Here is a 27,997-nt window from a genome sequence, read left to right as displayed (position 1 = left end):
GTAAAGTTACCTCGAATTGTAACTTTACCAGCTTCGCTTTTGTATTGGATTTGCTGGACGACGATCACGCAGATATATTACGTCGATCATGCTTATGGCCATTGTATTCGTTGCGTGACGTACAGTGGTCTGGGCCTGGATGCCCTGTTATGTCGCTTGCTGAAGCCAGTTGACGGAGACGCCCTCCATTTTGATCTTGGGGGCAAGGTAGCCACGTTCTCTATATTTGAGTTTGCTCTCGTCACTGGACTGCGATGTACGGATGATGCAGAGACGAGGGCCTGTGTTCCGAGGAACAGGAGGCTGTTGAACGAATATTTTCATGGACAGACGACGGTTACTCTAGCACAGCTAGGAGATGCATTAAGGAGATGTGATCGGATGTCTGATAGGTTGAAGTTAGGATTGGTGCTTATCATCGAGAGCATACTCCGGTGTCATCACAAGAAGACATCGATTAACATTTTTCATTTGGAGGTTGTTGAAGATATTGATGCCTTCAACAACTACCCATGGGGTTGGAGATGTTTTCTTGATACATTACGCGTGTTTAGGAGGGGGTTTTCAATGCCAAAGGGGGATAAGCCCGAGCGCAAGTACGATGCATATGGACTGCCGTTGGCGCTGCAGGTATATGTTTAAGTTAATGAATTACCTACACTTTTTTTATTGAATTCTATACATAATAATTGTAATTGTTTCAGATATGGGTGTACGAGACTGTCCCCATCTTGGCCAGTCGGTATGCGAGGAGAGGAGAGATACGCTATCCTCGGATGCATCACTGGCGAGCACAAGACAAGCCGCTTGCCAGACAGTTATCGGCTCTCCTCGACGATCCCAAGGTACGTATTATACAATTGTTATTTATATTGTACGTCCTTTTACAATCTGAATACATAGTCATTAACAGTGACATATGAAAATGACAGCTTGAAGTTCTCACTGAATTGGCACCGTCGATCGAGGAGGAGAGTCAGTTTTATATTCGCGAATTGCCTCTTCGTACTGCGCATGACGATCAGATGCCTGAGTCCAGGATGGATCGAGATAGGGTATGTCACTGTACAGGATTTGTTGAATATCGCTTCGATCTTGTAATTAAGTGCTTCACTTGTAATATTTATTTTTTCAGGAGGATCGTTCAGTATTACCTCCGTTGAGGATATCACCTCCACCGAGGAGAGCACGTCCAGCGAGGATGTCACCTCCGGTGAGAAGATCACGTCCAGCTACGCCAGAGGTTCAGATGCCTGAGTCCAGCGTTGATCGAGATAGAGTACGTTACTTAAAAATAATTCTTCGATTGTCGTTTTATTTTATTTCTTAGATTATTCATTTGTAATAGTTATTTTTTCAGGAGGGCCGTCCAGTATCGCCTCCTGCACCTAGTCCCCGTGCTTCGACGATTGATTTGTTCGACCTCCTGATGGAGATGAGAGGAGACATGGCAGAGTTACGGGATAATGTCGTGACACTATGAGCTGAGTTCGGGGACATGGCACAGTTACGATATGATGTCGCGATGTTACGAGCTGGATTAGGAGACCTCCATGCTGAGGTTGTAGCGATACGGGGTGACATAGCAGGCCTGCGTGGGACGAGCGATTATCGAGATGGAGGAGGTAGCGGAGGGACAGGTCACTATCAGGACGGAGGGGGTGACGGAGGGACTAGTGGCTATCGAGACGGAGGGACTGGTGGTTATCAGGACGGAGGGGGTGACGGAGGGGTCGGTGGTTATCAGGGAGGAGGGGGTCAGATGGGGTATGTTGACTCATCGTGGCCATCAGTTGTTGCATTTGATTCATTTTTAGATGACACGATGGGGATGGAGGAGCGAGAGAGGATACCTGTGGTGGAGGGGGTGCCCGTGCGGGATATACCTGAGGATGTGGAGGGGGTACCCGAGGAGGAGAGGGTACCGGAGGTGGGGGTGCCCGTGCAGGGGATACCTGAGGACGTCGAGGGGGCATCGGAGTCGGAGGTGGAGGTGGAGGTGGAGGTGGTACTCGTGCAGGGGATACCCGGGGATGCCGAGGGGGTTACCGGAGGAGGATAGGGTACTGGAGCTGGAGGTGGTACCCGTGCACGGGATACCCGGGGATGTCGAGGGGGCACCGGAGGAGGAGAGGGTACCGGAGGTGGAGGTGGTACCGGAGAAGACGCCAGACTCACCGGTCGTGGTCTTTGTGTCGGAGGAGGTGGCCCCGACAGCGGGCGAGGGGGTCGTCCCGATGGCTGGGGAGATGGAGATTCCCGAGGCGCATGAGGAGAGGACGATGGCTGATGACATGGTGGAGCGGGTGGTCGGCAAGAGGCCAAGGGTGCCATCACAGTACGTTCTTTCTCCCTTTACCGCGGAGGCGAAGAGGAGAAGGTTCGTCGACGGGACGCACCCGAATTTATTCAGGGAGGTGGACCACGCCAAGTGGAAAGCCTTTGAGACAGAGTGGAGAGCATTGCAGCCTGGGTAAGTTTTGTATTTTATGTAATTACTATAGTACGCAGACGCAGACGCTGACACATGTATACTTCATATAACTAAAAATTCTGTTCTTATTTTTTCAGGGCCAGCCGCACGATTGCTGAGAAGACGATCTCAAATGCTTACAAGTGGTTCCACGACATCACCACTTCGGGGGCTCGGCTCGCCGACGATGTAAGTGAAATGAAAATATTGTTATTTATTACGTACGTTCAAAATCAATTTTTTGAATGAAATTCATAGATTAACTCCTTTCTTTATTGGTGTTTCTTGATGTAGCACATCGACTTGAGCATGGATTTGCTACGGGATCGTGCTGAAAGACATCCAAAATCGTTCAACATTCCTAGCAGACTCATATTGAACACCGAGTTCATCCGTGCCGTTGACATTGAGTACCAGTCGCTCCAGGCTATGGGTAGCGAGTACACGGTGCCGGAATATACGATGGAATGGGTCGTAGGGATGTGGCCGAGTGTCGGTGGGAAGCCATGGGATAGCTGTACGCATATGTACGTACCAGTATGTGTGAATCATCACTACATTGCAGTGGAAATCGTATTCGCCGACTCCACGATGTATGTGTACGACCCCGATCACTCATGCCTGACACAAGACCAGCTCGAGCAAAATCTATAGTCGATGTCTGTGATCGTTCCCATGATAGCTAGACGAGCGAACATCACTGTACAAGATAGATTGGCCACCGTGCGGAACACGACGACAATGAGGCAACAAATATCGTAAGTGTTTGTAATTTTCTTTCTGTCATTTACATCTTAGTTTCTAACTAATTTTCGATGTGCTAATACAATATTGTTTAATTGTAGGGGTGATTGCGGCATGTTCGTCATCAAGTACATAGAATTTTTGAGTGTGGCACATAAGGTTGATGCAATCAACCAGGCATGGATACAAAATTGGAGAAATAAACTAGCATGTGATTTATTTGAATTTAATGGGGATCCGTAAATAATTGTACATATTTTTACATTTATTTAAACATTGTACAGTTCATTCATTTATTTGTAATTACGAAAAAATTGTAAAATGTTGATTGCATATGTAATATTTAAATATTTATTTTACAATATAGCCTACCGTATAATGCAGTGTCTAGAAAAAGTTTCGATTTCAAATAATTAACATAAATAATATGCATAACAAATGAATGTAATGAATGAAATGTTTGAAAAAAATACTAAATCTAATAATTCGCATAAATAATATGCATATATAATTAATGTCAATGTTATAAATAATTACATTGCCAATAGTTATTAAAATTACACATCCGTTACATTGTCATGTAGAGGAATCTGACTTGTACAATATCTTCTAGTATGCCCTGTTGCACCGCACCTACCGCACTTACGAGGCTGGAGAAACTCTCCGGTAGATGGTATTCTAGACGTACGTGTATGTCCAGGAGTACGTGGTCCAACTGCTGGTGGCAACAAGTTATTCAGTGGGAGAATGTGGTCGGGCACTTCCCACTCGACTTCATTTGGTACAGGAAATATTGTTTCCGCATATGCTGCTCTCCAATAATCAGTCATGTAATACATACTGCATAAGGTGTGTGGTGGTAATCTTCTATGCATAGCCACTGCCACTGCATGTGTACATGGAAAACTCTCCAACTGAAACCGTCTACACGTGCACGTGTTATCATTCAAGTCCACAATGTATCTGAAATTACGTGCACATCTCACGGAGAAGCGAAATTGATCCAGTGGTTCTACATATACCTTTCTTGCCACATCTAGAGTCTTGAAGAGCTTATCTTCTTGAGTCGGGGTTAGCACACTTGCACAACTCTGTGATTCTTCACGTCGATCATGAAACCACTGTTGTAACTTGTCACGAATGTTCTCAATCATTGCAAGAATTGGTAACTCTCAATATTTCTTGAATAAAGCGTTAAGCGACTCCGCATTGTTCGACGTCATCATGTTGTATCGACGTCCTGGAAAATGTGATCGTGCCCAATGTTCAATCCCCATCTCTGTTAGATACTCCCATGCAGCATGCGATTTACTGTCTATTTCGACCATGAACTTATCAAACTCTTCAAAACTGTAAGCCTCTGCAGCTCTCCTAAACAACGCAACGACGCCATTGCCTCGATACTTGGTCTTCAAGTTTCCCTGTATATGGTACATACAATAACCATGATGTGCCTCGGGGAAGACTTCGGCGATACCATTTATTATTGACTGCTCTCGATCGGTTACGAATGCAAGATTTTCGACATCTCCAATTACTTCCCTCAACTTCGTGAAAAACCAACTCATTGCTACATCATTTTCTCCGTCGACTTTGCCGAACGCAAGAGGGTAAATTTGGATGTTCGCATCTTGACGTGTTGCAATTATCAACTTGCCCCCGTATCTCGCCTTAAGGGTTGAACCGTCGACTAAGATTAGGGGTCGCATTGCATTTCGAAATCCTCAAACACATTGTCCAAGGGCCATAAAGAAATATTTGAAGCGATTTTCGTCATCCTTCTCAATAAAAAATGCCGACCCAGTATTAATTCTTCCCATGTTATAGCAATACCTGGCCAATGTAAATAAAAATAATCATAATTTAAATAATATATTAAATATTAAATGAACAGAAAAATAAACAATTCAATTAAATAATTAATTACATATAAATAAACAATTGAAATTAAATAATTAAAATTTAAAATAACAAAGAAATAAACACTTAAACAATGAAATACCTGGCTAATTTAGCATAACTCTCCTCATCCGAATCCATCAAATCCTCCAATGCACATTTTTTAGCCTTCCAGCCTTCTGATAGCTCATGACCACCCCGTACTCTCGTCGAACATCATTAATGATGTCCGAAGGTGTGTAGATCGTTCGTGGATCCTGGAACTTGTGCATTATTTCTCGACCAATGAACCATGATTGGGCCTGCCTATGATTATTTCGACGAATACCCACTTCGCAAGTATGTTCCCGTGCATACTTACGGACTACAAAGAACTCATTCGTGTCCATCTTAGTCGCTCGCAAACGCCAATGGCAACTGTCGTCAACGCAGATAATTGTGTATAACGACTTGTTTGATTTCTTCACTTTAAACTCGAAGTTATGTTTTAAAGCAATCCGGTGCACAGCTTCTTGCAATTCTTTCTTTGATTCGAATAGTTGCTCGACATATACATCTTCATCATCGGGAACTACACGCGAACAATTAGAGGACCGTGTACTCGGTCCGGCCTGTGAGCTCCCACCCGACTCATGTCTCCTACGAGATAAAGCAATCAAATCCTCGTTTGTAAATGCATTTTCATTCTCGTTGTCTTCAACTATCGATGGAATTCTGTGCGTAACAGTGTGACCACGGTGAGTAGCAGTGGTTTCGGGAATAACCACATCATCTTCACGAACAATCTGAATTGTATCCCAAACATCATTTACATTACGATTCTCTTCATTTGAAATTTCGTGTTCACCCTCGTGGACATTCTTCCCCAATAAAGTTACGCAAATAGGAGTCGACTTCCGGCCTTGGTTCAATTTAATTAGATGTTTCATTTCCACTTCGGAAGTAACTTTCATAGGTGGAATTGAAATGGTTGAATGCTTATGAAACAAATATCCCAATTCCATATCGTACTGAGAGGGATCGACGTTAAGCATGTTTTGTATATCACTGTACATTTCTGCGAACGATGTACTCCTTGTTATAAAAATTGCTTTAACCCCATCTCCTTCACTCGTCCATTTCCATTCCCACTGAGCATTTTCATTCATTTGAAATTCACCAAAGTAACAAATTGGGACACATGCTGATGCCATATCTGCCACAAATTAAAAATAAGGAATTAATATATAATTTTTTAAATTGTTCATTTCATATTTAATTTAATTTAATACTTTAAATAATTCATCGATTATTTTAATTGTTTCAAAAATATTTATTTCAATTAGTATTTAAATATTCATTAATATTTATTTCAATAAACATATATTAATGAACAAATAAATTTTAAAATCTGAAAGGGGAAAAAAAAGGGCTGGGCCGGCTGTTTTCCAGCCGGCCCAGTTATGGCCCAGACAACTGGGCCGGCTGTTTCCATCCGACCCAGACAACTGGGCCGGCTGGAAACATTTGGCCCAACTTTTTTCGTCCGTTTCATCTGAAATTTACGCTCGAATTTTTTATTTTTTCTCTTTTTCAACGAAATAATGTTTAAATATTTATTTTACAGACATCTATAAATTTTTCCTGTAAAATATATGCATACAGAGATGAATTTTTTTGTTGTTTTTGCTATAAAAAAATTATAAATCTGTGTTTAAATACTGTAAAATTCATCTGCCTTTCTCAAAATAATTATTTAAAGATTCAAACAGTAAATTTAACTAAAATAAAATTCAAAATACGTATTTACACTTACCAATTTCCAGTGCCGACTATGAGTATTGTTTCTTTCTTGAACCTTTGATAATTTTGGGAGATTTTAATATTTTAGCAGATGGAAGGAAAAAATTCTTTTTTATTGTATTGGAGAAATTGATAACCAAAACTGATTTTGAAATTTACGTATGGAAGTAACAGAATTTATTTAAACTATTAAGGGTATTATTATCTTTTAAACAATTGATATACTTTTGTAATTATCAAACATGAATAAGGGTAGAATTGTCTTTTTAATGACAATAGGTCAATGTGGTGAATAAAAAAAAAAAAAAATGGTCAAAATAAAAAATTGGTTTTTGACCAAGCCATTTTAAAAGGTACCCGTCCAGCCCTCCTCTGGTTTGGTCGCGACGTCCTCTCTCGGCCGCCAACCCTCGTAGAGACTAGCAATTTCTCCTTCTACACCGGTTGGTTATAACTCGATGGTGAATCCCAAGGCATGGCGAATCATTCCAAGACCCTTACTGGAAACTGTCCTTAACAACCACGTGCAACACCACCGCGTTCCTCAGCCCCTCATCCTTCACGGCCCCCGCGGTGTTGGCAAAACCACCCTTATTCTCGAACGTAAGAACCTACCCACCCACTCTATATGTTTGTATACTAAAGTGTAGTAATTGGAGACTTTCCATTATCTGTGTAGAATATGCAAAAGACAGAGACTCGTGAACTTTGATTTTTGAATATACTTGAAAGAATGCCATTATTTAGGAAGTTTATACACAATAAAATAATTTCAGTACTTGCATCAAAATAAAAATTAATAGAAATTCATTTTCTGGTCGGACGAATAGTGGCTTAATTTTTAACTTCGCTGAACTTAGGATTCTAGTTATTAATCAATAGTGTGTTTTATTTGATATCTGTTTATAATATTGTTTCTGTAATTGTGTATACCTGCTACAACGTTTCAACTTTAATTCGAGCTTATTTGTCTATTTGCAATTTTATTGATTTGATATAATTATATTCGTATATATCTATATCATGTATATGATGGAGTGTGGTCGTGATAGCTTCATTGTGATTTCTGTAATCTATACTTGATATGCTATATAATTTGTTTTGGTTCGAAGGGCATTACATTCTTTATACTTTTTGGATATTAGTAAGCAATAGAGGGATATTTGTTTATCACCTTCCATTGCAATTCAGTGAGACTGAAATGATGGCCTTCACAAGTGAAAGATAAATCCTGTGAACCACAATCTTATATGGTTTTACTTCTCCCCTTTACAGGTCTGCTTGGAAGATGGAACTCAGACCCTCATATTACTGGCTACGTGGACTTTGCAGAGTCGATAAAGGAGTACCATCCAAAGTATGGCCACTCGTATCCATGGACCTCGTGGACCACTTGCCCACCTCCTCAACTGGCAACTCTGAAAAGTCAGCTTGAAAACTGCCTTGAATCCATGGCTCAAAATGCCATCAAACTTGGCTCCATTAGCTCCCACCAAATATTCTCTACTCTTACCAAATGGCACAGTCCTGTCACTGCCCTCAACAAAATTCTAAATACTGAAAGTAATTTTGCAGCATCCAGAATGCCTGTAGTTAATCATAATGGAAACAAGGGTTCCATATTGAATCTATGGGACAGGGCGGTTTTTAGATTATCTGCTGGATTGAATGAACAAGAGTTAGATGGGTTCTTGGATAAGAGGGCGAGTGTAGAGGAGGGATCATATTATAGAGACGCCATGGCGGCGCTGAAGTTGGCCAAGGAGGTGATTAGGATTCAGGAAAAATGGAGGGGGAATGCAATTCAGCATTTGAACAATAAGGGTGGGTTTTCACGGTCCTTGGCTAATTCGGCTACTGATTGGCCTTGTTTGTTGCTTGAACTGCTGTCTTCAGCTGCTGAAATGGACTATTTTCAGGTAATTTAGGTGAATTATTTCAGCTTTAACCTCATGATTTAACATTTAATATATCAAATTGTATTGCCCATAAATCATGGTTTTTCCGGTGAAAAAGCTCCGGTGAGTTTTATATGTATTGGATGCAAGGTTAAATGTCTATATAACATGTCAGTGCAGGATTTGCTGGTCAAATGCCAATTCTTACAATTTTGGGTATTTCCTCTGTTCTATTGTGGGTTTATAATTAGTTTGCCTTTTATTTTACCAATTAGGTTCTGATATTTGTTAGAACAAGATAGGTATTTATTTGTCTTTGATATTATAGATGGACTTTCAATGCATATGCAAATTCAGGAGCTTTTTTTGGATGGTGAAACAAAACTTAGATGCTTGATTTGGATTATAAACTAATGGTTGTGCAATGTACACCACTTTGCAATGGTTATTGGTGCTATTTTCTTTGTGTGATGGCTTATTTATTTATTATTATTATTTTTTTGCATTTAACTGATTAGCCGAAGCTGGTGATGAATAACATTGAGATTCTGAAGTGTGCTGTTTCTACGGATGATACAACAATATGTGGATCCATGTACCATGACAGTCTAATCTGGAGAATAATAGCTCTGGGTGCAAACGAAAGATGTCTTCCAGTTCTTCTTGTAACATCAGATAGGTGATTCTTTTTTACCTTTGATGTCATTTACTTGGCCCTGGAAATTGTTAATCATGAGATTTTGCTTGGTTTGGCATTTAAATATGCTTAGGATATTTAAGCTTTTCTTTCTCTTTCTCTTTCTCTTTCCCTTTCTTTCTTTGGCAAGGAGAAGGTTCAATATCAATCTTCACGAATGAGGCTTTGTTATATGTATAATTTTGGCTGAAACCTTGTTTCATGAACTTCTTATTGAGTGAAACCGATCCTAGTATGTCGTGGTGCACCAATCTTATTGTCATCTTTGATTGGTCACAAGTGGAATTCATAGCAAAACGAGGTTGTACTTGATACTGATTTTTGTGAGGTGAAAAAAAGGTAAAAAAGAGGTGAATTTAAAGGTTCATCTATGTCATCATCCTTGCTACTGCCACATAGCTTTTGATGAAGTTTGAACATTTTTTTTTCTAATTTTCCAGAGGATGGCTTATACTCTGATTTGTTTCTAATGATCATAAGTTTATGCAAATAATTTTGCCATTTCCTATCAAAAGAATTAGAATTGGTGTTCTATACAGCATGATAATTAGATGAGCTATGCTATGAAAATATATTCTACAATATAAACTTGATGCCCACATGGTTTGCACTAATTGAGAAGTTCAACTTTATGACTCCAACTTTATTTATTTAACATTTTTTTGAAAAAACGCTGCTCACAGTATTCATGTTACCTAACTGTAATAAAGAGGTGGATTGATTATAAACGATTATGTTTACCTATTCTCACGACAATCAATTCATTTGTTGGGGTGTTTCTTTAATAAAATGATGAAATTGTACTAATCTAGACAATTAGTGGTAAATAGAAATCTTTTGCATAATCTTTGAATTGTATGGAAAAAAGGTAAAAATAATTTGACATTCCTTTTACTGGATGCAATTTACTTATGCTTGGACACCAATAGTTCTCTAACTTGACATGTCATATCTCATATATCCCCCGCTATTTCCACTAAATCTGGTTTCAATTTGTGAAAGTATGTTTTTGTTTTTCTATGACTTATGTATCTCTGAGTTGCAAAACACTGGATGTAGAGAGGCATGATTGAAGTGGTAGGCTATGAAGCACTGTCATGAACACGAGTGCTGGACACGTCAACATTCAATTTTTCAAAAAAGTATTAACATGATATTTCGTCGACATATTGATTAAATTCTTTAAAATTTTTCATTTATATAGTATAAATTTAGTTTTATACTTCCGGCACGTGTTGGACATGGGCATGCTACTTTAGTTGAATTGTTCGTGCTACAGAGGTAGTAGGCAATGCTTAAAAAATTGCTCATCATGTTTGACTGTCAGCGATATTAATGACTAGCTGGACGTGCTTTCTGCTTTTTATTGCTTCAGACATACGTATATCCTCGCCACTAATTCTTCTAAATCTGGATCAGTTTGTTTTTACTTTTCTATGAAACATGTATCTCTGAGTTGCCAAACCATGGATGATCTTTTGGAGAGGGATGATCGAAGTGATAGGCAATAATTAAAAATTCGGTCATCATGTCCGACCATCAGCGAGATTACTGATCTGCTGACGTGTCTTCTGCTTTATAATGCTTCAGACATATGTAGCAAATGAGAAAAATATTCTACCTTGTTTAATAATTATGACTACCTTCCCTTCCCTTCCCATTTCCGAATTCCAGTTATACTTTTTGCTTGGATGCTCTATATTTTTATTGTCACTTTTTAATAATAAGATAAGATTTGGAATTTTAAAGTTTAGCATCCTGCAGCTACTACTCATACCGAGCTTTTATGGATTTTGGATTTCCTGATATTTTTATCTCCCGTGAGGTAATACCTGTCTCTTTACCTCGTGCTTGATCTCTCTTTTAGTTTCTTATATTTTTGTGTGGGTATACACACCCCCACCCCTATTAATTTCATTTTGAATTAGCATGCCTTTGCCTTCCTTGGGGTTGGGAAAAGGAATTAGGCATTAATGATTCTTTAGTTTTGTGAATCAGTTTTAGTTTTCAACAAGTTTGGTATGTATGCTTTCTGAAATTGCAGACATTTGGATGGACCCCAGCAGAAGCGAAAATGCACATGGTTGATGACTATTTTAGTCAATCTGAGGTATGATCAAGTTTTATTGCTTTCAAGTTGTTGTGTTCGTTCTTTCCACTGTCAACAATTTCCTACAAAGTGGTTTGTCCATTTTGAGAGTAATTCTCATTGAATTTATACTTTCTTCTCATGTCATTTTTCGTTCCCATTTCTTTTATTTTTGCTGAGTCTGAAATTAATGATGCTTATAGGCAGATTTTCCTTTCTCTAATTTTATAATTAAGTGTTATTTTTGGCCATTTATCAACATTGAGTTTGAAATTTTGATGTCCAAGGAAGCCATGAACCCTTCGAATGCGTCCTTAAAGTTGTACAGCAGAAGACGTCTCAAGAAAACCTAAAATATAATATTTTCAGCATGAAAATATAAGAAACAACATTGAATTAAGGGGTTCATTTAGGACTTTGCCTTTAATTTAATGGACAATTGGTCATTCCTCTTTTCTTTTTCTTTTCCTTTTTCAGGGGTGTTGGGAATCTATAATGAAAATTATTTTGGAAGCAGAATATTTAAATTTTATAAGCTTATTTACCTTAATCAAGGGGATGATATTGTCAAGAGGGTAAAATAATGAGCCTTAGATGAGCATATTATCAATGGTCCTTAATTGGTGCAATCACAAACTCTTACACCTGTACTTGCACAAAGACGATAAGTTATACTGACACATAGAATTCATTGTGCTTATTCATTCTTCAGTGGACTATGATTGTTGAGGTGTTGGGGCCAAATCCAAGACATCTTTTTGAAGTTTACGCGCTAAAGCTGAGTAATTATTACCATGAGTAAGTAAGCATTACAGATGAACTAATGTTGGTGATGAGTTCTTGCTTGTGCACTACATACTGCTGGTTAATATGCGTATATATAAGTCCTTGTTTGATTCTCATTCTTCTAAAAATTTATTTTTTCAAAACTCACCACACATTCTTCAATAAAATAATATTACATGCAAATCCAAAACTTTTCTTTAATTTTTAACTACACATTATCCATCAATCTACTATTTAAAATGCATTATTTTCCTCAAAATGGGAATCAAACAAGGACTAGATGTATGTTTTATGGAGTTTGTACATTTTTCCTGTTGTTAAATGACTTATCATATGTGTTCAGTGTCTTTAGTTTGTTTAAGTACTCCAAGGAGTTTAGTTTTAGATGCTTAAATAGAAACAATGAACAATTTCCTTAGATCACCACTGAGAAATCACCCTTGCGGAGAAGCAAGTCTGCTATCAAACTTCTAAAGATTTAACACTGGGAAAAAAAAGGAACTCGAACTGGAATACCTTTCAAGAAAAAGAAACTTTTGAATAATTAAAACTAAATGCTAACTAAATTGGACGACTTAAAACATAATCAAATTCCAGAAAATTATGGAAGTCCAAAATATTCCTGATATTGGAAATTGAAGTGAAGCACGTGAATTGTACGACTAGATAATGATTCAGTTAAGATTATTGTATTGGAACATTATTAGATTAGGGCTTGAGCTTTGTAATAATATTTTTGCCACATCTTGTAAATCTATACCGGTTGCTTCAACTTATTATCATAAATATTGCATAAACATATTTGATAGTTACTTGTCATAGCATAAATGAAGCCTTGGAATGCAGGGAAATAAATGAAAAGGGCAGTACCTTTGAAGATATTGTGGATGCATATTTAGCAAATTTGCAAGTAAGTCCTCAGTGAGCTCGAGCTTTGAATCAAAATCCAGTTTCTTCCCTTTCCTTTCTCAACTAGCATTTGATCAAATTTCCACTTTATTCTTTGTTTAGTATTGTTTCTGACATCATTTGCTGTGTTTACTTGGAAAGTTTGTGGGTTTGATTTTGACATTCATTCTTTTCTTCATTTTTGCTTATGGAAATGCCTGTGAATTGCGAATAGATATGGTCTTTTCAGAACTTTTTTAATGTTATATAGAACAAGGACACTTGAGATACAGCCCAGGCCGTCCATAGCTTGTGGTTCACATAGTTACTTTTTTTCATTATTATTATTTTTACATAAAAATAGACCAGAAAATTAAAAATTGCAGTCCTTGATGCTCTGGCCTGCCATGGCCCGCCTAACACTTCTAGTTGAGCCTGATGAGTTCAAAAATACTGCTCGGAGTTTCAAGAATTGTTTTGGGATTGAAGTGGAACTGGAGCAGACGGTATATATTCCTGGAAAACCTGTTGGTCATTTTCACAATGGAATGAAGAAGAGGTGTCATTGCTAATAGATCTGTGATTCTGTCATGGTTTGAGGCTATGATGGGGACAGGATGGGTTCACCTCACTTCATGCTGTGGCATTTAACCAGAATGAAGTCAATATGCTTGCAAAGTAAATTTCAAATCTGGAAATATATGTTGGTGCAATGCAACTTGTCAGCAAAAATTTGGAATTGGGTTAACACGAATAGCATGGAGATGTTATATTATTATATCCAATTGAAAAAAAGTGCTAATTAACAACAGGCCGAAGGTTCTGATTTGTATTACATTTCTGGACTTGAAGCATTCCGAACTGGAAATGGATAGTGATAACTGCTGCATGTCTTTTGAGATGACTAATAAAAAGCTGATGCTTGTTCGAATAAGTGGGGGAGAGCCAACTTGTGATGTGGGAGAAGAATTTGGTTTCTCATTTACCAGATAAATGAATGGATGTAGCAAATGAGGTGGATCTGGTAGGAGGGGTGGATGTAATTAAGATGTGGGATCATAGGAGGATTATTCCACTACTAAGAAGATGAAACCTTGGATGAAGAGACTGCAGAAGGATTGGATTGCTTTTGTGGTACACAGGATGAAGGTTACGGGGCAATACAAGATAGATAGGAAGCAGCTTTAGTAACTTCTGCATTTTGTGTTGGGAAAGTTATCCTCTGATTGTTGTTGAGATTCTTAGGAGGGATTTAGTCAGGTACGAGCCAGATGGTGAATTTGATGTACTGAAATTAATTCCAAAGAGAGACTTGGAAGAGGGAAAAAGGTTCAGAATATTTTTCTGAGCAATTTGGGCAGATGGAGAAAGAGCGTAGAGCTTGGTGCTAGGCATTGATGGAAGAGGGTGAAGATATGAAGAAAATGAATGAAAAGAAAAAAAGGCAGAATTGAAGGTCTGCGAGTTGACAGACTGCAAGGTTCTGTCTTTGAATTATGAAAGACAGGGCACAAACATGAGAAGAACGTTTATACGTGTGAAATGGAGGGAGTGGCGCATGAATGACCAATTTGTATTGAATCTGGCATATTTTCACTTTTTTGCCTAATTATTTATGGACCCAGTCCTTAATCTCTTTTATGAAATAAATTATGTGTAATTTTTTAGGTGGCCTTGCACTGTATTCCTCTTGCAAATTCTTTGGCTTTTAAGCTTGATTAATTGCAAATCGAAAAAATCATAATAATTCAATGAACATCATTGGACTGATAACTTTTGCTGTCTGACCCCTCCCCCCTATAGATGGTGGTAAATGTCACCAAGATTCCTTTGATAAACTTCTTTTGTCCATTGCTTACTCATGATACCAAAAGTAAAATGTTATTTACACACAATGTGTTAGTGATAAAATTTAAATAAATCTAACAGCTTAAGCGTATTGTTGAAGTAGTTAATGTGGTAGACAAAAGACTTGGATTCAAGTCTTGTAGTCAGCTGTTTATTAAAATTGTTCACGTGTTAGGCTTTGATGTGGAAAAATAAACATGGCCTTCACGTGAGGGGGGTGCCATATTAGAATAAACAAAAGAAGGAACAAGGATATACTCCATTGAGTGGAGGTGCCCCCTAGAGTATAAAATTAAGGAAATGGTGATTTAGATAGTTTGTGTAATATGTATAGAGCTAACTTAACATGGCCTCAAGTGATTCAGAGATTTGATTCTTTGGCTTTTTCAGTAGATTTAACATTGAATTGAATGTAATAGCAAAATAATTCACATTGCTGACCAGCCTGATCCCAAGTTTATTGGGTACAAGGCTTAGTTTGTTGTCGATGTTTATTTCTTTGCAACAAAATGTAAAGCACAGATTTTCGTGTGGTCAAGCTTTTTGGGTCTTTATTTGTAACTATTTCTGTACTGCAGGTAAATGTGGTTAATCCCGCCATGGATGAAGCATTGCTGCTGCTGCAAAAGTTTGCTATTGATGCACGAAGTGGAAAAATCTCAAAAGATAGATTACGATTTGGGGCTCCGTGGAGGCATCCTCCAAAATCAGATAATCTTCATTTATGGGCTAAAGTTCAGCTAATGGACTTTGTCCAGTCTTTAGTCAGTGCAGAATTCGGGGTAATTTAATCCTTTTACATGTTTTCGTACTTGCTTTCCACGAGGAAATGTTGCATAAACAATATGTTAGCTCTTATTCTATGGTATATTTGCTAAATTTCTTATTCAAATTTTTTTGCCTTTGATATTCAATATATTTGAATGATTCTGCATAAAAAGTGAAATAACTACTGCCTTCATCAATGCAATTCTCATTTTTAGTGAAGTGCTCGGTATCTAACTTGTCTAGTTACCTCTTTTCTCATGTGCAGTTCTTGTCCTAATATTTACTCATGGTCGTTATGAATAGAACTCTTGACCCAGATGACACAACCTTGCACGGTGTCATTTACTTTATTAGGCTAATTTTGCCGATCAACTTGAGCATTTTCCTTGGCTAATGCAGGTTAACTATCTTGCTGATTGTAGTCTTGAGATTTTTGATGATCCTTCAGCCACTGCACTGCTCGAGGTACTCAAGTTTCATTAATTTATCTTTTAGGTCGTAACATTAAATTTAACTATTGATTTGGACTTCTTAGCTGGTTGGTAGTCCGTAGCCTTTTCTAGTTGTACAAAAGAAATGCTAGGTCTTTGCAAGATTCGATTGTAGAATTTTTTCTAGGACTGTGTTGATGTTGCATATTAGGAGCCTCTACTCTGGGGGCTAAAATGTAAAGCCAGAAACCCGTGAATACAAGATATGTAGAAGTTGTTAAGAGGATTATGGATCACAGACATTAGAAATGGTGTTTTCTTGTGAACTTAATAATTTTTGAGCAAGTTTACTTTATTTGCATCTTGGTTCAAGTCATATGGATATCTTCAATGGATGGTATTTCTATTGCAATATTTCTTAGGTTGGTTTACTGTATGCCCAACGGGATCCGTCCTTTATTCGCCCCATATCTCGTGGTATTCAGCGATGCCTTGTGAGATGGTAAGGAATGCCGAGGTTTGAATTTATTTAAAAACAAAAGTAAATGTTTAAAAAGAAGAAAGTAAATGTCATGTGGCAGGTGCTAACTTTTAGTAAGTGCTTCAGGCTTGTTCAAGAGCAGATGCACCTGAGTTTGAAAAGCTCCCTTCAGTATCGGTGGCAGCGTTTTATTCGGGGTCGTAGCTATCGTCATTTGATGTTAGAAGCTGGGTACGACAAATAGGGAATGGCGGTACGTTCAAATCTTATTAGTTGATAATTTTACTTTCATGCTAATAGGAGGTTAACTATAATAATGTTTCACTCTAAGAATTCTTATCCTGCATGGATCTAGGCTGGAGCTTTGATTTCCTTTCACTCTTTTTGACTTGCGATTGATGAGAAGTTTCTTCTTTAGAGATGTCAGATGTATGTTTAGAGATATCGCACGTAATATTCAGTTTTATATCTGAAACTTAGGACATTGAGGAATTCAATGTTCCTGGCAGTTCATATATAACTTTAGATCCTCTAATACTTTCCTACTGTGTACGTAAAGTACTGCAAGGCATGTGTAATTAGGAGGTGATTGGTGGCTTAGTCCTGTTGGTGATTGAAAATAATTAGGTGGCAATACCTTTCCATCATTCTGTTCGAAATTCATTAGACTCCTGGCTTGGTGGGTCTAATGGTATTTTCTGCAAGTACACTGGAGCTCATGCTAGATAATCGTATAAATATACTGGTAAATTGCATTCTCAGCAAGTTGTTATGAATCATTTGCTCTTTAATGGAACTACTATGTCCACTCTGGTTTCTCGTTTTTAACCAGTTCTGCAACTGTGAACTTTGCTATGCCCGTCTATGAGATTGTGTGCCTTCTATTTCAGGGTTCAAATGCCGTGACTTATTCTTTTATTGGTTCAGAGCTCTCTTTGATCATCAAACCACCGAGCAAGTCATCTTTCATGATATGTCAATTTACAGAAGAGCAGGTATCACCACATTCATGGAGGGAAAATAGTTATCAATTTAAAGTTGAAATATTTTATATTTGATGTGTTTGTTGCATTGCAATTAAGATAATATCATTGTTTATTTCCTCTTCTGCTGAATGGTCCCGACACAGCTCCATTTTTCTTATCACTTGGAATTTCGACAAGTTATTGAGGATTTATGTGCTTCTATTTTAATAAAGCAGATGTTGCAGTGCTGATTTCCAGAATCATAAGACGTTCTCTAACTTGCTACTCATGTGCTTCGATTCATTGGGGAATTTTTTAACTAGGTATGAACCGTTTCCATTCTCTACTTTTCATGAAGTCCCGAGTAACGACACTATACGAGGATCTAATAATAAGTGGCAAAATATCAAATAGTTAATGGCCTTCATTAATTTATCTAATGATACAAATGCTAGAAGCTGGGACATTATTTTTCTGCCCAACTAAGGTCGACTATTACATGATAAGATGTACTTTTTTCGATTGCAGTCATCTGTATCTGCTTGGCATGGTGTTTATGTTTATCCTGGAGAAATCATAGTATAAATGCAAAGCCTGCTCTATAAATGACATTTGAGGAAGTTGTAAATTTTTCTGAAAGCACAAACTTAAAAGACCCACCTTGGAATCCAATGATAAGGGCCCTCATTCACAGGTGCTAGCATCAAAATGTGTTTTTAGGAATTTGGAAAGAGAATAATATTCTATGGGTATTGTTTCAAGATTTTGTGTATAGGAATTAAATTATAATTTACTAGGTCGAGAGAGCAAACATTGATTTTCGATAAGTTTGGGATGTATGCTTCCTCAAATTATAATGACCATTGCATGGTTTAAACGATTTCTTTGTATGTTTTGATCGTTACTTTTACATGATTATGCACCTAATTTTACTTAAACGTTTTGGATAAATTTATTGTCGTAAGCCCAAGAGACGTTGCAAAAAATTGTTGTACCCAACGGGAAAGACTCATGTTCTTGTAGAATTTAAATCAATCGAAATTAATTATTAAATGGTAATAATCGGTTTGTCTTGGAATATACATTGTTTTTCTTGAATATATATATATATATATATATATTAAATTTTCATAATACTAATTTTGCTTTAAAAAAATACAAATTTGTCGTTAGAAATAGTTAAATAGATTAGAATACCCATAATCAGAAATAAGAAATCACACTTTTTATTAGTATAACATTTTACTTGTTTCATTATAACTAATTTTATTTCTCCAAAAGTACAACTATTGTTTCATTTTTATCTTCTTCTTCTTCTTATTATTTTCTTTCTCATTTATTTCTCTTTATATATTAACATTTAATCAAGTCTAATATTGTGTCATTTACATAATTTTTTGTTTTTTATTTTTTACATAAAATTATATAGTTTTATTCTTTTCTTTTATAATGCTTGCTCACAGAAAAGATGAAAATCATACCAATAAAAGTATGCATGCATTCTTAAGAATTTGAATTTTTTAAGTTACAATATAAATCCAAACCTTAAATGGATAAGAAAATTATTTTAATTGGTTGTTTTTAATTTATATTAATTGTTGCACTCTGCCATCTAGTAAATATGGCGTTTGATTCCTCATCACATCAACAAAATAATCTCTCATAGGGAACAATATGGCAAATGACTCGACTGCTACCAGATTCTAAATGCAGGAACTAAAAAACCTTATTCAGTCCAAAATTTCACAAATGCAGAGATAATCCCTTGAGCAAAAGTCACAAGTGGATTAGGGTCTGATGATTTCTTTGACGTCCCTCCCCACGTTCCACTGTCAAAAAGGCAATCGTGGCAGGAATTATTAGAGATTTGCCAAACATTAAGGCCAAAACAAATGGGTAACCATTAACCAAGGTCAGAAAATGTACGAATAATGCCATTTGTACAGAAAAATGCGGCCACACCATTTGATAGATCTCAGTTGGCAGATTTTGATTGGTGGAAAAACGGTCAATAGCCTTTTTTTTTTTTTTTTTGGGTGTAAATGAGCTAATGACTTTATGTCGTATGTTTTTCTTTCAAGTAAGGTGTAATTCTTTTTTTGTACAAGTGGATGGCTGACCCATTTCAGCACCTAATAGGGATATGGCCTTTATGAATAATGAGGGAAGACTTTCTTTCGAGTGATTACACTTTACGCTAACATGGAGAAAAAGTTCATTACGATTTGCTATACATTCATAAACTTCATGTGAACCCAATTCTAGTTCTTTTGACCAAATAACCACACATGATTCTCTATCAGCGAGTTCGACTTTTTCTTTCAAATAAACTAGACGAGAAAATTTGAGTCCATCAGATCAGACAAGAGACGATACAAATTGTATTTGAACAGAGCCTTGCCTTTGTTCCTTCACGCAACGAATCCTTTCCTTCAACGTCTTTGACAACATTACCATTGGGTGTAGTGGCTTCGGTGGTGGTAGAAAAGTCTGGACTTGCAGAGATGAAGTTTTACCTAAACCTTCCCATTAATTAAAATTGAAAAATTCCGGATTGTTACTATAATAGCATGGTTTGGATAAGAGGTGAAGTGATTTTTATCGGAAGTTATCCATGTGCAGTGAGATTTCTGTTTAATTGGCGTGATGTTAAGTTAGTGCATTGCTATGAAAGAATTTTAATGCTTAAGTTGATTCATTAATAATGGCCGTTTCTGCAATGAAAGAATTTGAATTTACTTTGTTAATCAGTCTTGTCAACTTTTTCAGGTCAATAATCTGCTAAAATTAGGAGATTAGTTTCCTTCCTTTGTTGTATTATTATAATATAAAGAGATGTATAGCGGCATGTATCAAAAACATATATGAAAACTTGAATTTCTAGCCTCAGTTTTCATGGTATTAGAGCTAGGTTCATACAACTAGCAATTCTTGGTAGAACTTCCCGTCAACAACATGGGGTCAGTCACCTTCGACACCCCTCAAGTTGAAACAGAAAACTCTCCCATAATTGGTTCTAATGGGATTGAAAACTCCTTGTTTCAACTCAGTCAAGAAGTTGAACAGGAAAATTATCATGGGTCGGCCCAGTCAGTTAAATTGGTGATTGACGGAAATGGGAAACTCGGTTATCTTACCAACGAAACGAAGAACCGACTGAAGCCAACCTCCTGTAGAAGTGGATATCGGAGAACTCCATGGTCACTACTTGGCTTGTCAATACCAAGAAACCCACCATAGAGAAGTCTTACTCATTCTTTCCAACTGCAAAGGAAGTTTGGAAGTCGTGAGAGAGACCTATTTTGACTCCGAAAATGCTTCACATGTCTTCAAAATCAATACAAGATTATGGCAAGCAAGGCAAAGTGCAAGGGATGTGACGGACTACTTCATGGAGATGACATCTCTATGGCAGGAATTTGACCTTAGCAACGATAAAGAGTAGAGATGCGTCGACGATTGCTTTGTATAAGAAGAGAATCGAGAATGAAAGAGTTTATGAATTCTTGGTCGCACTTAATCGCGAATTGGATGATGTCAAAGGCCGAATTCTGGATTGATGGTCCCTTCCATCCATTCGCGAAGTCTTCTCAGAGGTCTGACGAGAAAAGACACAACGGTAGATAATATTGGATGAAAACCCCCACATCCCAAGTGAAGCGTCAGCCCTGTTGTCTTCAAAGAGAAATGGACTAGCTGCAGGGAGGAGATTTGTGCCAACAATAGAGAGGATGTTTAGGCCTGCAAGTAATAGCCCAGTTAGTGGAAAGGAAATTTCTTTTGGGCCAACGCATAGCAGCGTGGTAGGCCATGATGTGAACACTGTCATAAATTGGGACACAAAGAGAATACCTGTTGGGACTTACACGGGAAACTCGTCGATTGGAAGCCAAAACAAAACATTAGAAGCAAGGGATACCAAGCAGAGACAAAAATAAATCCTACTTAAAATGGTGCTTTCAACCCTCAACAACTAAAATAACTCTATTAAATATTTTCTATTTTCCAAAATTTTGTCAGCCCTCTACCAATAGTTCTTCCAGCTCCCTAGTCCCTAAAGGTAATTTTTTAAAAGCTTTATATATAGTCTCGAAATTTAAAACCCACTGGATCATTGACTCAACTGTGTCCGATTACATGACGGACTCATGCCATCTTTTTTCTTCGTACTCACCCTGTGCTAGCAATATCAAAGTAAAAATTGTAGACTGCTTTCTCTTATCTGTTGCAGGAAAAGGGAGTGTCAAAATATCTAACTTTATAATACTAAAATCTGTCTTGCAAGTTCCAAAGTTGTTTTGTAATTTGTTATCTATTAGTAAATTAACCAAAGATTCTACTTGCCTTGTAGAATTTCTTCTGTCTCAATGTGTGTTTCAGGACTTCCCATCGGAGAAGACGATTGTCAATGCTAAAGAGTGTAAAGGGCTGTACTACTTTAACGAAATTGATGTGAGTAAACAATCTCAAATTGCGATTTGTGATTCTACATCTGTCTCTAGGGATAGTAAAATTTTGTTATGACATTATAGACTAGGCCAACTTAATTTTCATTATTTGTGACATGTAATCCCTTCAATCTTCATTAATAAAACATCTGCTGATTTTCAGTATGAAAATTGTGTACTTGCAAAACACTAGCGTACCTTTTATTCAAGGTTCACACACAAACCATCAAAACCATTCACTATAATTCACAGTGACTTATGGGGACTTCCCGAATCCCTAATCCCATATACACTAGATGTTTTATCACATTTATCGACGATCATACTCGAGTCTGTTGGCTCTATCTCCTAAAAGAAAAATTTGACGTCCGCTCCGTGTTTGTCAATTTTCATTCCATAATTCAAACACAGTTTCAGACACACATTCAAATTTTACGCATTGATAATGGCACAAAATACTTCAATACTACCCTACAAGACTATCTACGAGAACATGGGATCATTCACCAAACCTCTTGTGCCAATACCTCTCAACAAAATGGGATCGCAGAACGAAAAAATAGGCATCTCCTTGAAGTCGTTCGAGCCTTAATGTTTACTACAAACATGCCAAACTATTCTAACATGCCTAAACTATTCTGGGGAAGTGCCATTTTGATAGCCACATATCTCATCAATAGCATGCCCAGTCGTACTTTATCCTTTTATTCACGCCTCTGAAAATTCCAAGAACACTTCTCAGTCTCCCGTCTTAACTTTGATTTGTCTTCGAAAGTGTTTGGTTGCATGGCCTTTGCCCACGTCCACTTTCACCATTGTTAGTCTTAATGTTACATTCTTTGAAAATACATCCTACTTCAAAAAGCCCTCTCTTCAGGGGAAGAATTTGAGTGAACATCGCCTTTTTAACGAATTCTTCAATTTTGATCACTTCCTCCCTGAGCCAACATCTACTGAACTTGTCACGTCTAATATGCCATGTACAGAAGAAAACTTGAAATTAGGGGGAGATGCAAATAAACAAAGCGATAAGGAAACATTTGTTTGCTCAAGAAGGCCAAAATCAAAGTCTAAAGAATACCTCGCACCTGAGGCACCATAACAGTTAGAACCGATGATGGTGCCTAATGAAACTTTATCTGACAAACCTGGATCTCCAAGTGATAATCTACATGTTGCTCTCAGAAAACCAACGATGTCATGTACTCTTCATCCTATCTCAAAATTCATGTCTTATAAAGCTCTATTCACAACTTTTCGTACCTTTACTGCTAAATTTGACAATACAGGAGATGCAAATAAACAAAGCGATAAGGAAACATTTGTTTGCTCAAGAAGGCCAAAATCAAAGTCTAAAGAATACCTCGCACCTGAGGCACCATAACAGTTAGAACCGATGATGGTGCCTAATGAAACTTTATCTGACAAACCTGGATCTCCAAGTGATAATCTACATGTTGCTCTCAGAAAACCAACGATGTCATGTACTCTTCATCCTATCTCAAAATTCATGTCTTATAAAGCTCTATTCACAACTTTTCGTACCTTTACTGCTAAATTTGACAATACAGAAATCTCAAAGAATATTCAAGAAGCCTTAGAAATTTCCAAATGGAGAGAAGCCATGATGGAAGAAATGCGGGCTCTAGAAAAAATGAAATCTGGGATTTGTTAAAGTTACCGCAAGGAAAAAGACTTGTTGGTTGCAAGTGGGTCATTAATGTGAAGTACAAAGATGATGGGACAATAGAGAGATATAAAGCTCATCTTGTTGCTAAATGATATACACAGACCTATGGTATAAATTACATGGAGACGTTCGCACCAATAGTAAAATTGAATATAATTCGAGTCCTTCGATCTCTAGCTGTGAATTTAGATTGGCCCTTCCAACAACTAGATATTAAGAATGCTTTCTTGAACGGAGAATTAGAACAAGAAGTCTTCATGACAGTGCCACCTGGTTTCAATAAAAGTACTGAAAAAGACTGGGTATGCAAACTAAAGAAATTGCTATATGGTTTTAAGCAGTCACCAAGAGTCTGGTTTGACAGATTTGCAAAAGTATTACGGAATCAAGGGTATCAGTAAGGGCAATCAGATCATACTATGTTCTTTCAAATATATGGAGACGGGAGAATAACAGTTCTAATCGTATATATAGACAATATAATTCTTACTAGAGACAATATAACTGAGATGAATAGACTAAAGAAAAGCATAGCCTCTGAATTTGAAGTGAAAGATTTAGAACCAATGCGATACTTCTTAGGTATGGAGGGTGCAAGATCAAGAAAGGATATCAGTATCTCACAATGGAAATACATTCTTGATTTTTTGACTGAAACTAACATGCTTGGATGCAAACTAAGCAAAACGCCTATTGATAGTGGAAGCACGACAATGGACACATGGAACTTAGTTGAAAAAGACAATTACCAACGACTGGTTGGTAAGTTAATATACCTATCATACATTAGACCCAACATTTCATTTGCGGTTAGTGTGGTAAGTCAACATATGCACCCTCTAAGTGAAACTCATCTAGAAGAAGTATATAAGATTCTCAGATATCTAAAGGTACTTTCGATAAGGGATTGTTCTTTAGGAAGAATGAAAGGAATGGAATAGAAATATTCACAGATGCTGATTGGGCTTGGTCAGTAGAAGATAGGAGATACTGTACCTTTGTGTGGGAAAATTGGATAACATGGAGAAATAAAAAGTAGAATGTAGTGGCAAGAAGTAATGCTGAAACAGAATTTAGAGCAATTGCACATGGAATTTATGAAGGACTATGGTTAAAGAAACTTTTGGAAGAATTGAAGATTTAAGTAAGATTGCCTATGAAACTCTATTTTGATAACAAAGTAGCCATCAGCATTTCACTCAATCCAGTTCAATATGATCGCGCTAAGCATGTAGAAATTGATAGACACTTTATTAAAGAAAATGTTGGCGGTGGAGTTATCTGCATGGCGTATGTACCTACAAATCAACAAATTGCAGATATCTTTATGCCAACAATATTTTAACAACTGTGTCTGCAAGTTGAATATGATCAATTTCTACAATCCAACTTGAAAAGGAGTGTAGGAAACCGAGAATCTAGTAGGAGTTATGGAAAGATATCTAAATCTTTCCATAATAAAAAAAAATTAATAGGCTAATATTATTCTTCCATCATTAGGAAATTATTTTCCTTAGTTGTATTATTATAATATAAAGAGATGTATAGTGGCATGTATCAAAAACACATATGAAAACGTGAATTTCTAGCCTCAGTTTTCGAAAACCTACTTATTGGAACTCTCTGTACTTTTATGGAAAACAAATTGAATTGGTGTAACCCAATATAAAAAGAAATTAAAAATAATAATATTTAAATAGTGATTTTTTGGAAAAGATATGGTTAAAAAGTAGGGAAAAGTTTTGAATTTACATGTAAAATATTTTATCATGTGAATGTAGTTAAAAATAAGTATGAAAAAATGTTGTCAATTTAAAGAGTCAACACAGGTAATTAGAAAAATAAAATAACAAAAGAAAAGGAAAGGAAAGAGAGTAGCCTATGTTTAACTTAAATTTATATACTGTTTTTAAATACTAAAGTAACTTTTTATTCACATATTTTTAGGGATTTAGAAGAGTTAAACTACTTATACAATGATTTTGTATAACTAGTTTGACAATTCATGATATGTAAACATTTTGGCCATTATTAAAATCAATGTTCAAATTGCTTGTCAATTCATGGATTGTCAAACTAGTTGTACATGTAACAAAACTTGGATTCACAATTACTACATATCCATAATTAATTTTTATTTGTTTATAATTTAAACCATTTATAAACACTTTCTAGATATGATTTTAGATGAAAAAAAAAATACTCTTTACCTTTCTCAATCGCGTCTGTTACCTAGCCACGCACTCAACACCAATGTTAATCCATGTCACATCTCAGAAAGAGAAAAATGAAAAGAGGTAAACTAATTTAAGTATTTTAATTGAAGAAGAAAATCTTCGAAACAAGGACTTGGAAGGACAAAAGTACAAAGAAAAAGCAGCATGCGGAGTATGATAAAAACAAAAGTAAATATAGAATATGACGAATTTGTGAAGGCAAGTGAAGAAAGTTTACATTGTTTTTTTTTTTTTTTTTTTTTTTTTTTTTTTTTTTTAACAAGGTGTCCCAACTTGCGTCAGACTATATCCTCGTCCCTGAACCTCCGGCCCCTCAGCTGCTCAGAAAGTTTACATTGTTGTTAATATTAAGAGGGCAATAAGTTAAACCAGTGAAGTAATTTTGGTTTCAAATATAGCTCAATACTTATCATTGACCATTATATATTACTTGCATTTTGAAAGAAATTTTTATATTACGTATGATAAGAAATATTAATCTCTTGAAATTGCAAGAGTAAAAATAGAAGATAGTGGTTGCAAATATATAAAAAATTGTAATCACGCAAATAATGTATTGTAGAGAAACTCGAAAAATGTTACAAATCTAAAATGTTGTATCTATAATATAGTATAAATTCTTAGAGTTATAGTCAATATATTTAGAAGATCTATCCAAATATTTTAGACGCTTTAACAAAAAGGTAAGATAGTTGATATCCACCTAGTGATTAAATCAAGTTTCACCGTTTATTCAAAGAAAGTAAAACTATAAATAGACAAAAGTTTTATCATTGTCTTGCACTTTTCTCAACCTATCAATAAGTCCCATAGCATTTAAATAAAAAATATGGGTTACATATTGTCACAAGGCAACAAAAATAATGGGTTAAAATTTAGCATAGCCAAAAGTCAAAAACAATTATTTAACAAGAAAAATTAATTAAAAGCCAGAATAGGCATTTAACCCAACTCTCATGATATGCACAAATGATAAAGCAACACAACAATGCCAACTATGCTATTAGACTATGCAATCACAAAAAGCAAAAACAATGTAAAACCAAGAAATTCCCAGAATAAAAAACAAAAGTAAAAATGCCAAAACTTCATTTGAAAACGGTCAATTTTATGAAGTAAAAATATAGTTGATTTCCATAAAAGCACCTCTTATTCTCGTTGAAAAGGTTCATGCACTTGTTGTGAGCAAAAGGATAGTTACCTCCTAAAGCCATTAATGCCAACTTTTGCTAAACGTTGTTTTCAATAATTCGTCAAATCCCGAATCAATTTTTCTTGAAAATGCAAAAACTTGCAACTGCTAATATTCTTGCAAAGTCCTCTTGCATATAACAAGCAAGGCCTCCATCCAAAAACCATATTATCCATTTTCATATCAAGAAAAGTGGCACTATTCACTAAATAACTCGTGTGAAATGAATGACGATGAGGGTGAAGGGATATTATTGACATTCTCACTTTAGGAGAAAAAATAAAGAATCACTTCTACCTGGACTCATTATTGGATGACCATAGAGTCAACAAAAAATTACAACTTATCTTGAACTCATTGATGTAACCCCAACTCCACCACCACTAATAAATTCATCACCAAAATCATTTCCGCTACTACATGCAAAAAAAATAAAATAATAATAATAATAATAATAATAACTGATCTTGATGAACCTAAACCTTTGTTTGTATTATTAAAATTAGTACAAGAGCTAGTAACCACGGCAGCCTAAAAGCCGCATCTAAGACTAGTCGAAAATCTATCACCATAAGAGAAGTGTTGTTGTTTAAATGAAGCCCACAATTTGGAATCAAGAGTCTTGGTGAATTTTGGCGAAATAGGTTGTCTAGCCTTATGAGAGTTGACAAAGGAGTTGGG

The 27,997-nt window shown here is 36.4% G+C and overlaps 4 protein-coding genes across 13 annotated transcripts; 3 read left to right on the top strand and 1 right to left on the bottom strand.

The window, feature by feature from the left end:
- The first annotated feature begins 471 nt into the window (after window positions 1-471).
- LOC111365664 lies at window positions 472-1,870 on the top strand. The gene is made up of 5 exons (XM_022986203.1): window positions 472-630; window positions 705-849; window positions 933-1,055; window positions 1,136-1,279; window positions 1,361-1,870. The coding sequence occupies exons 1-5, from the start codon at window positions 494-496 to the stop codon at window positions 1,481-1,483; spliced, it is 672 nt and encodes a 223-aa protein (XP_022841971.1). The 5' UTR covers window positions 472-493; the 3' UTR covers window positions 1,484-1,870.
- On the top strand, window positions 1,499-2,477 carry LOC111365663. The gene is made up of 2 exons (XM_022986202.1): window positions 1,499-2,008; window positions 2,058-2,477. Exons 1-2 carry the CDS (start codon window positions 1,499-1,501, stop codon window positions 2,475-2,477), a joined length of 930 nt encoding a protein of 309 aa, XP_022841970.1.
- A 1,297-nt stretch (window positions 2,478-3,774) lies between these two features.
- Window positions 3,775-4,785, bottom strand: LOC111365661. The gene is made up of 3 exons (XM_022986201.1): window positions 4,477-4,785; window positions 4,240-4,338; window positions 3,775-4,131 (listed from the first exon to the last, which is right to left on the bottom strand). The coding sequence occupies exons 1-3, from the start codon at window positions 4,783-4,785 to the stop codon at window positions 3,775-3,777; spliced, it is 765 nt and encodes a 254-aa protein (XP_022841969.1).
- Window positions 4,786-7,240: 2,455 nt separating this feature from the next.
- On the top strand, window positions 7,241-22,368 carry LOC111365256. 10 transcript variants are annotated; one of them, XM_022985682.1, is made up of 15 exons: window positions 7,241-7,501; window positions 8,174-8,817; window positions 8,977-9,012; window positions 9,315-9,475; window positions 11,258-11,318; window positions 11,538-11,603; window positions 12,295-12,380; window positions 13,191-13,278; window positions 15,683-15,886; window positions 16,272-16,337; window positions 16,726-16,805; window positions 16,911-17,037; window positions 17,675-17,779; window positions 17,986-18,072; window positions 22,101-22,368. In XM_022985682.1, exons 1-12 carry the CDS (start codon window positions 7,357-7,359, stop codon window positions 17,026-17,028), a joined length of 1,755 nt encoding a protein of 584 aa, XP_022841450.1. In that variant the 5' UTR covers window positions 7,241-7,356; the 3' UTR covers window positions 17,029-17,037; window positions 17,675-17,779; window positions 17,986-18,072; window positions 22,101-22,368. The 10 variants fall into 10 exon arrangements, with proteins under 10 accessions (XP_022841450.1, XP_022841447.1, XP_022841452.1 ...); XM_022985679.1 differs by lacking the exon at window positions 22,101-22,368 and adding an exon at window positions 18,278-18,700; XM_022985684.1 differs by lacking the exon at window positions 22,101-22,368 and adding an exon at window positions 18,278-18,700 and having other exon boundaries at window positions 17,983-18,072.
- The last annotated feature ends 5,629 nt before the right edge of the window (window positions 22,369-27,997 follow it).

Source organism: Olea europaea, chromosome 17 (assembly GCF_002742605.1).
Source record: "Olea europaea var. sylvestris chromosome 17, O_europaea_v1, whole genome shotgun sequence".
NCBI classification, from domain to species: Eukaryota; Viridiplantae; Streptophyta; class Magnoliopsida; order Lamiales; family Oleaceae; genus Olea; species Olea europaea.
Note: the sequence above shows the minus strand (reverse complement) of the source record. Positions and strands in the feature narration are given on the sequence as shown.

Bases quoted from the DNA above. Each gene is read 5' to 3' on its own strand.
- LOC111365664 (XM_022986203.1), top strand. From the start codon at position 494: ATGCCTTCAACAACTACCCATGGGGTTGGAGATGTTTTCTTGATACAT. The intron at 850-932 runs GTATTATACAAT...TGAAAATGACAG, and splicing joins CCTCGACGATCCCAAGGTAC to CTTGAAGTTCTCACTGAATT. The intron at 1,056-1,135 runs GTATGTCACTGT...TTATTTTTTCAG, and splicing joins CCAGGATGGATCGAGATAGG to GAGGATCGTTCAGTATTACC.
- LOC111365663 (XM_022986202.1), top strand. From the start codon at position 1,499: ATGGCACAGTTACGATATGATGTCGCGATGTTACGAGCTGGATTAGGA. The intron at 2,009-2,057 runs GTACTCGTGCAG...TTACCGGAGGAG, and splicing joins TGGAGGTGGAGGTGGAGGTG to GATAGGGTACTGGAGCTGGA.
- LOC111365661 (XM_022986201.1), bottom strand. From the start codon at position 4,785: ATGAGTTGGTTTTTCACGAAGTTGAGGGAAGTAATTGGAGATGTCGAA. The intron at 4,339-4,476 runs GCACGATCACAT...AAGTTACAACAG, and splicing joins AGATGGGGATTGAACATTGG to TGGTTTCATGATCGACGTGA. The intron at 4,132-4,239 runs GTATATGTAGAA...AGACGGTTTCAG, and splicing joins CTCTAGATGTGGCAAGAAAG to TTGGAGAGTTTTCCATGTAC.
- LOC111365256 (XM_022985682.1), top strand. From the start codon at position 7,357: ATGGTGAATCCCAAGGCATGGCGAATCATTCCAAGACCCTTACTGGAA. The intron at 11,604-12,294 runs GTATGATCAAGT...TTCATTCTTCAG, and splicing joins ACTATTTTAGTCAATCTGAG to TGGACTATGATTGTTGAGGT. The intron at 15,887-16,271 runs GTAATTTAATCC...TGGCTAATGCAG, and splicing joins TAGTCAGTGCAGAATTCGGG to GTTAACTATCTTGCTGATTG.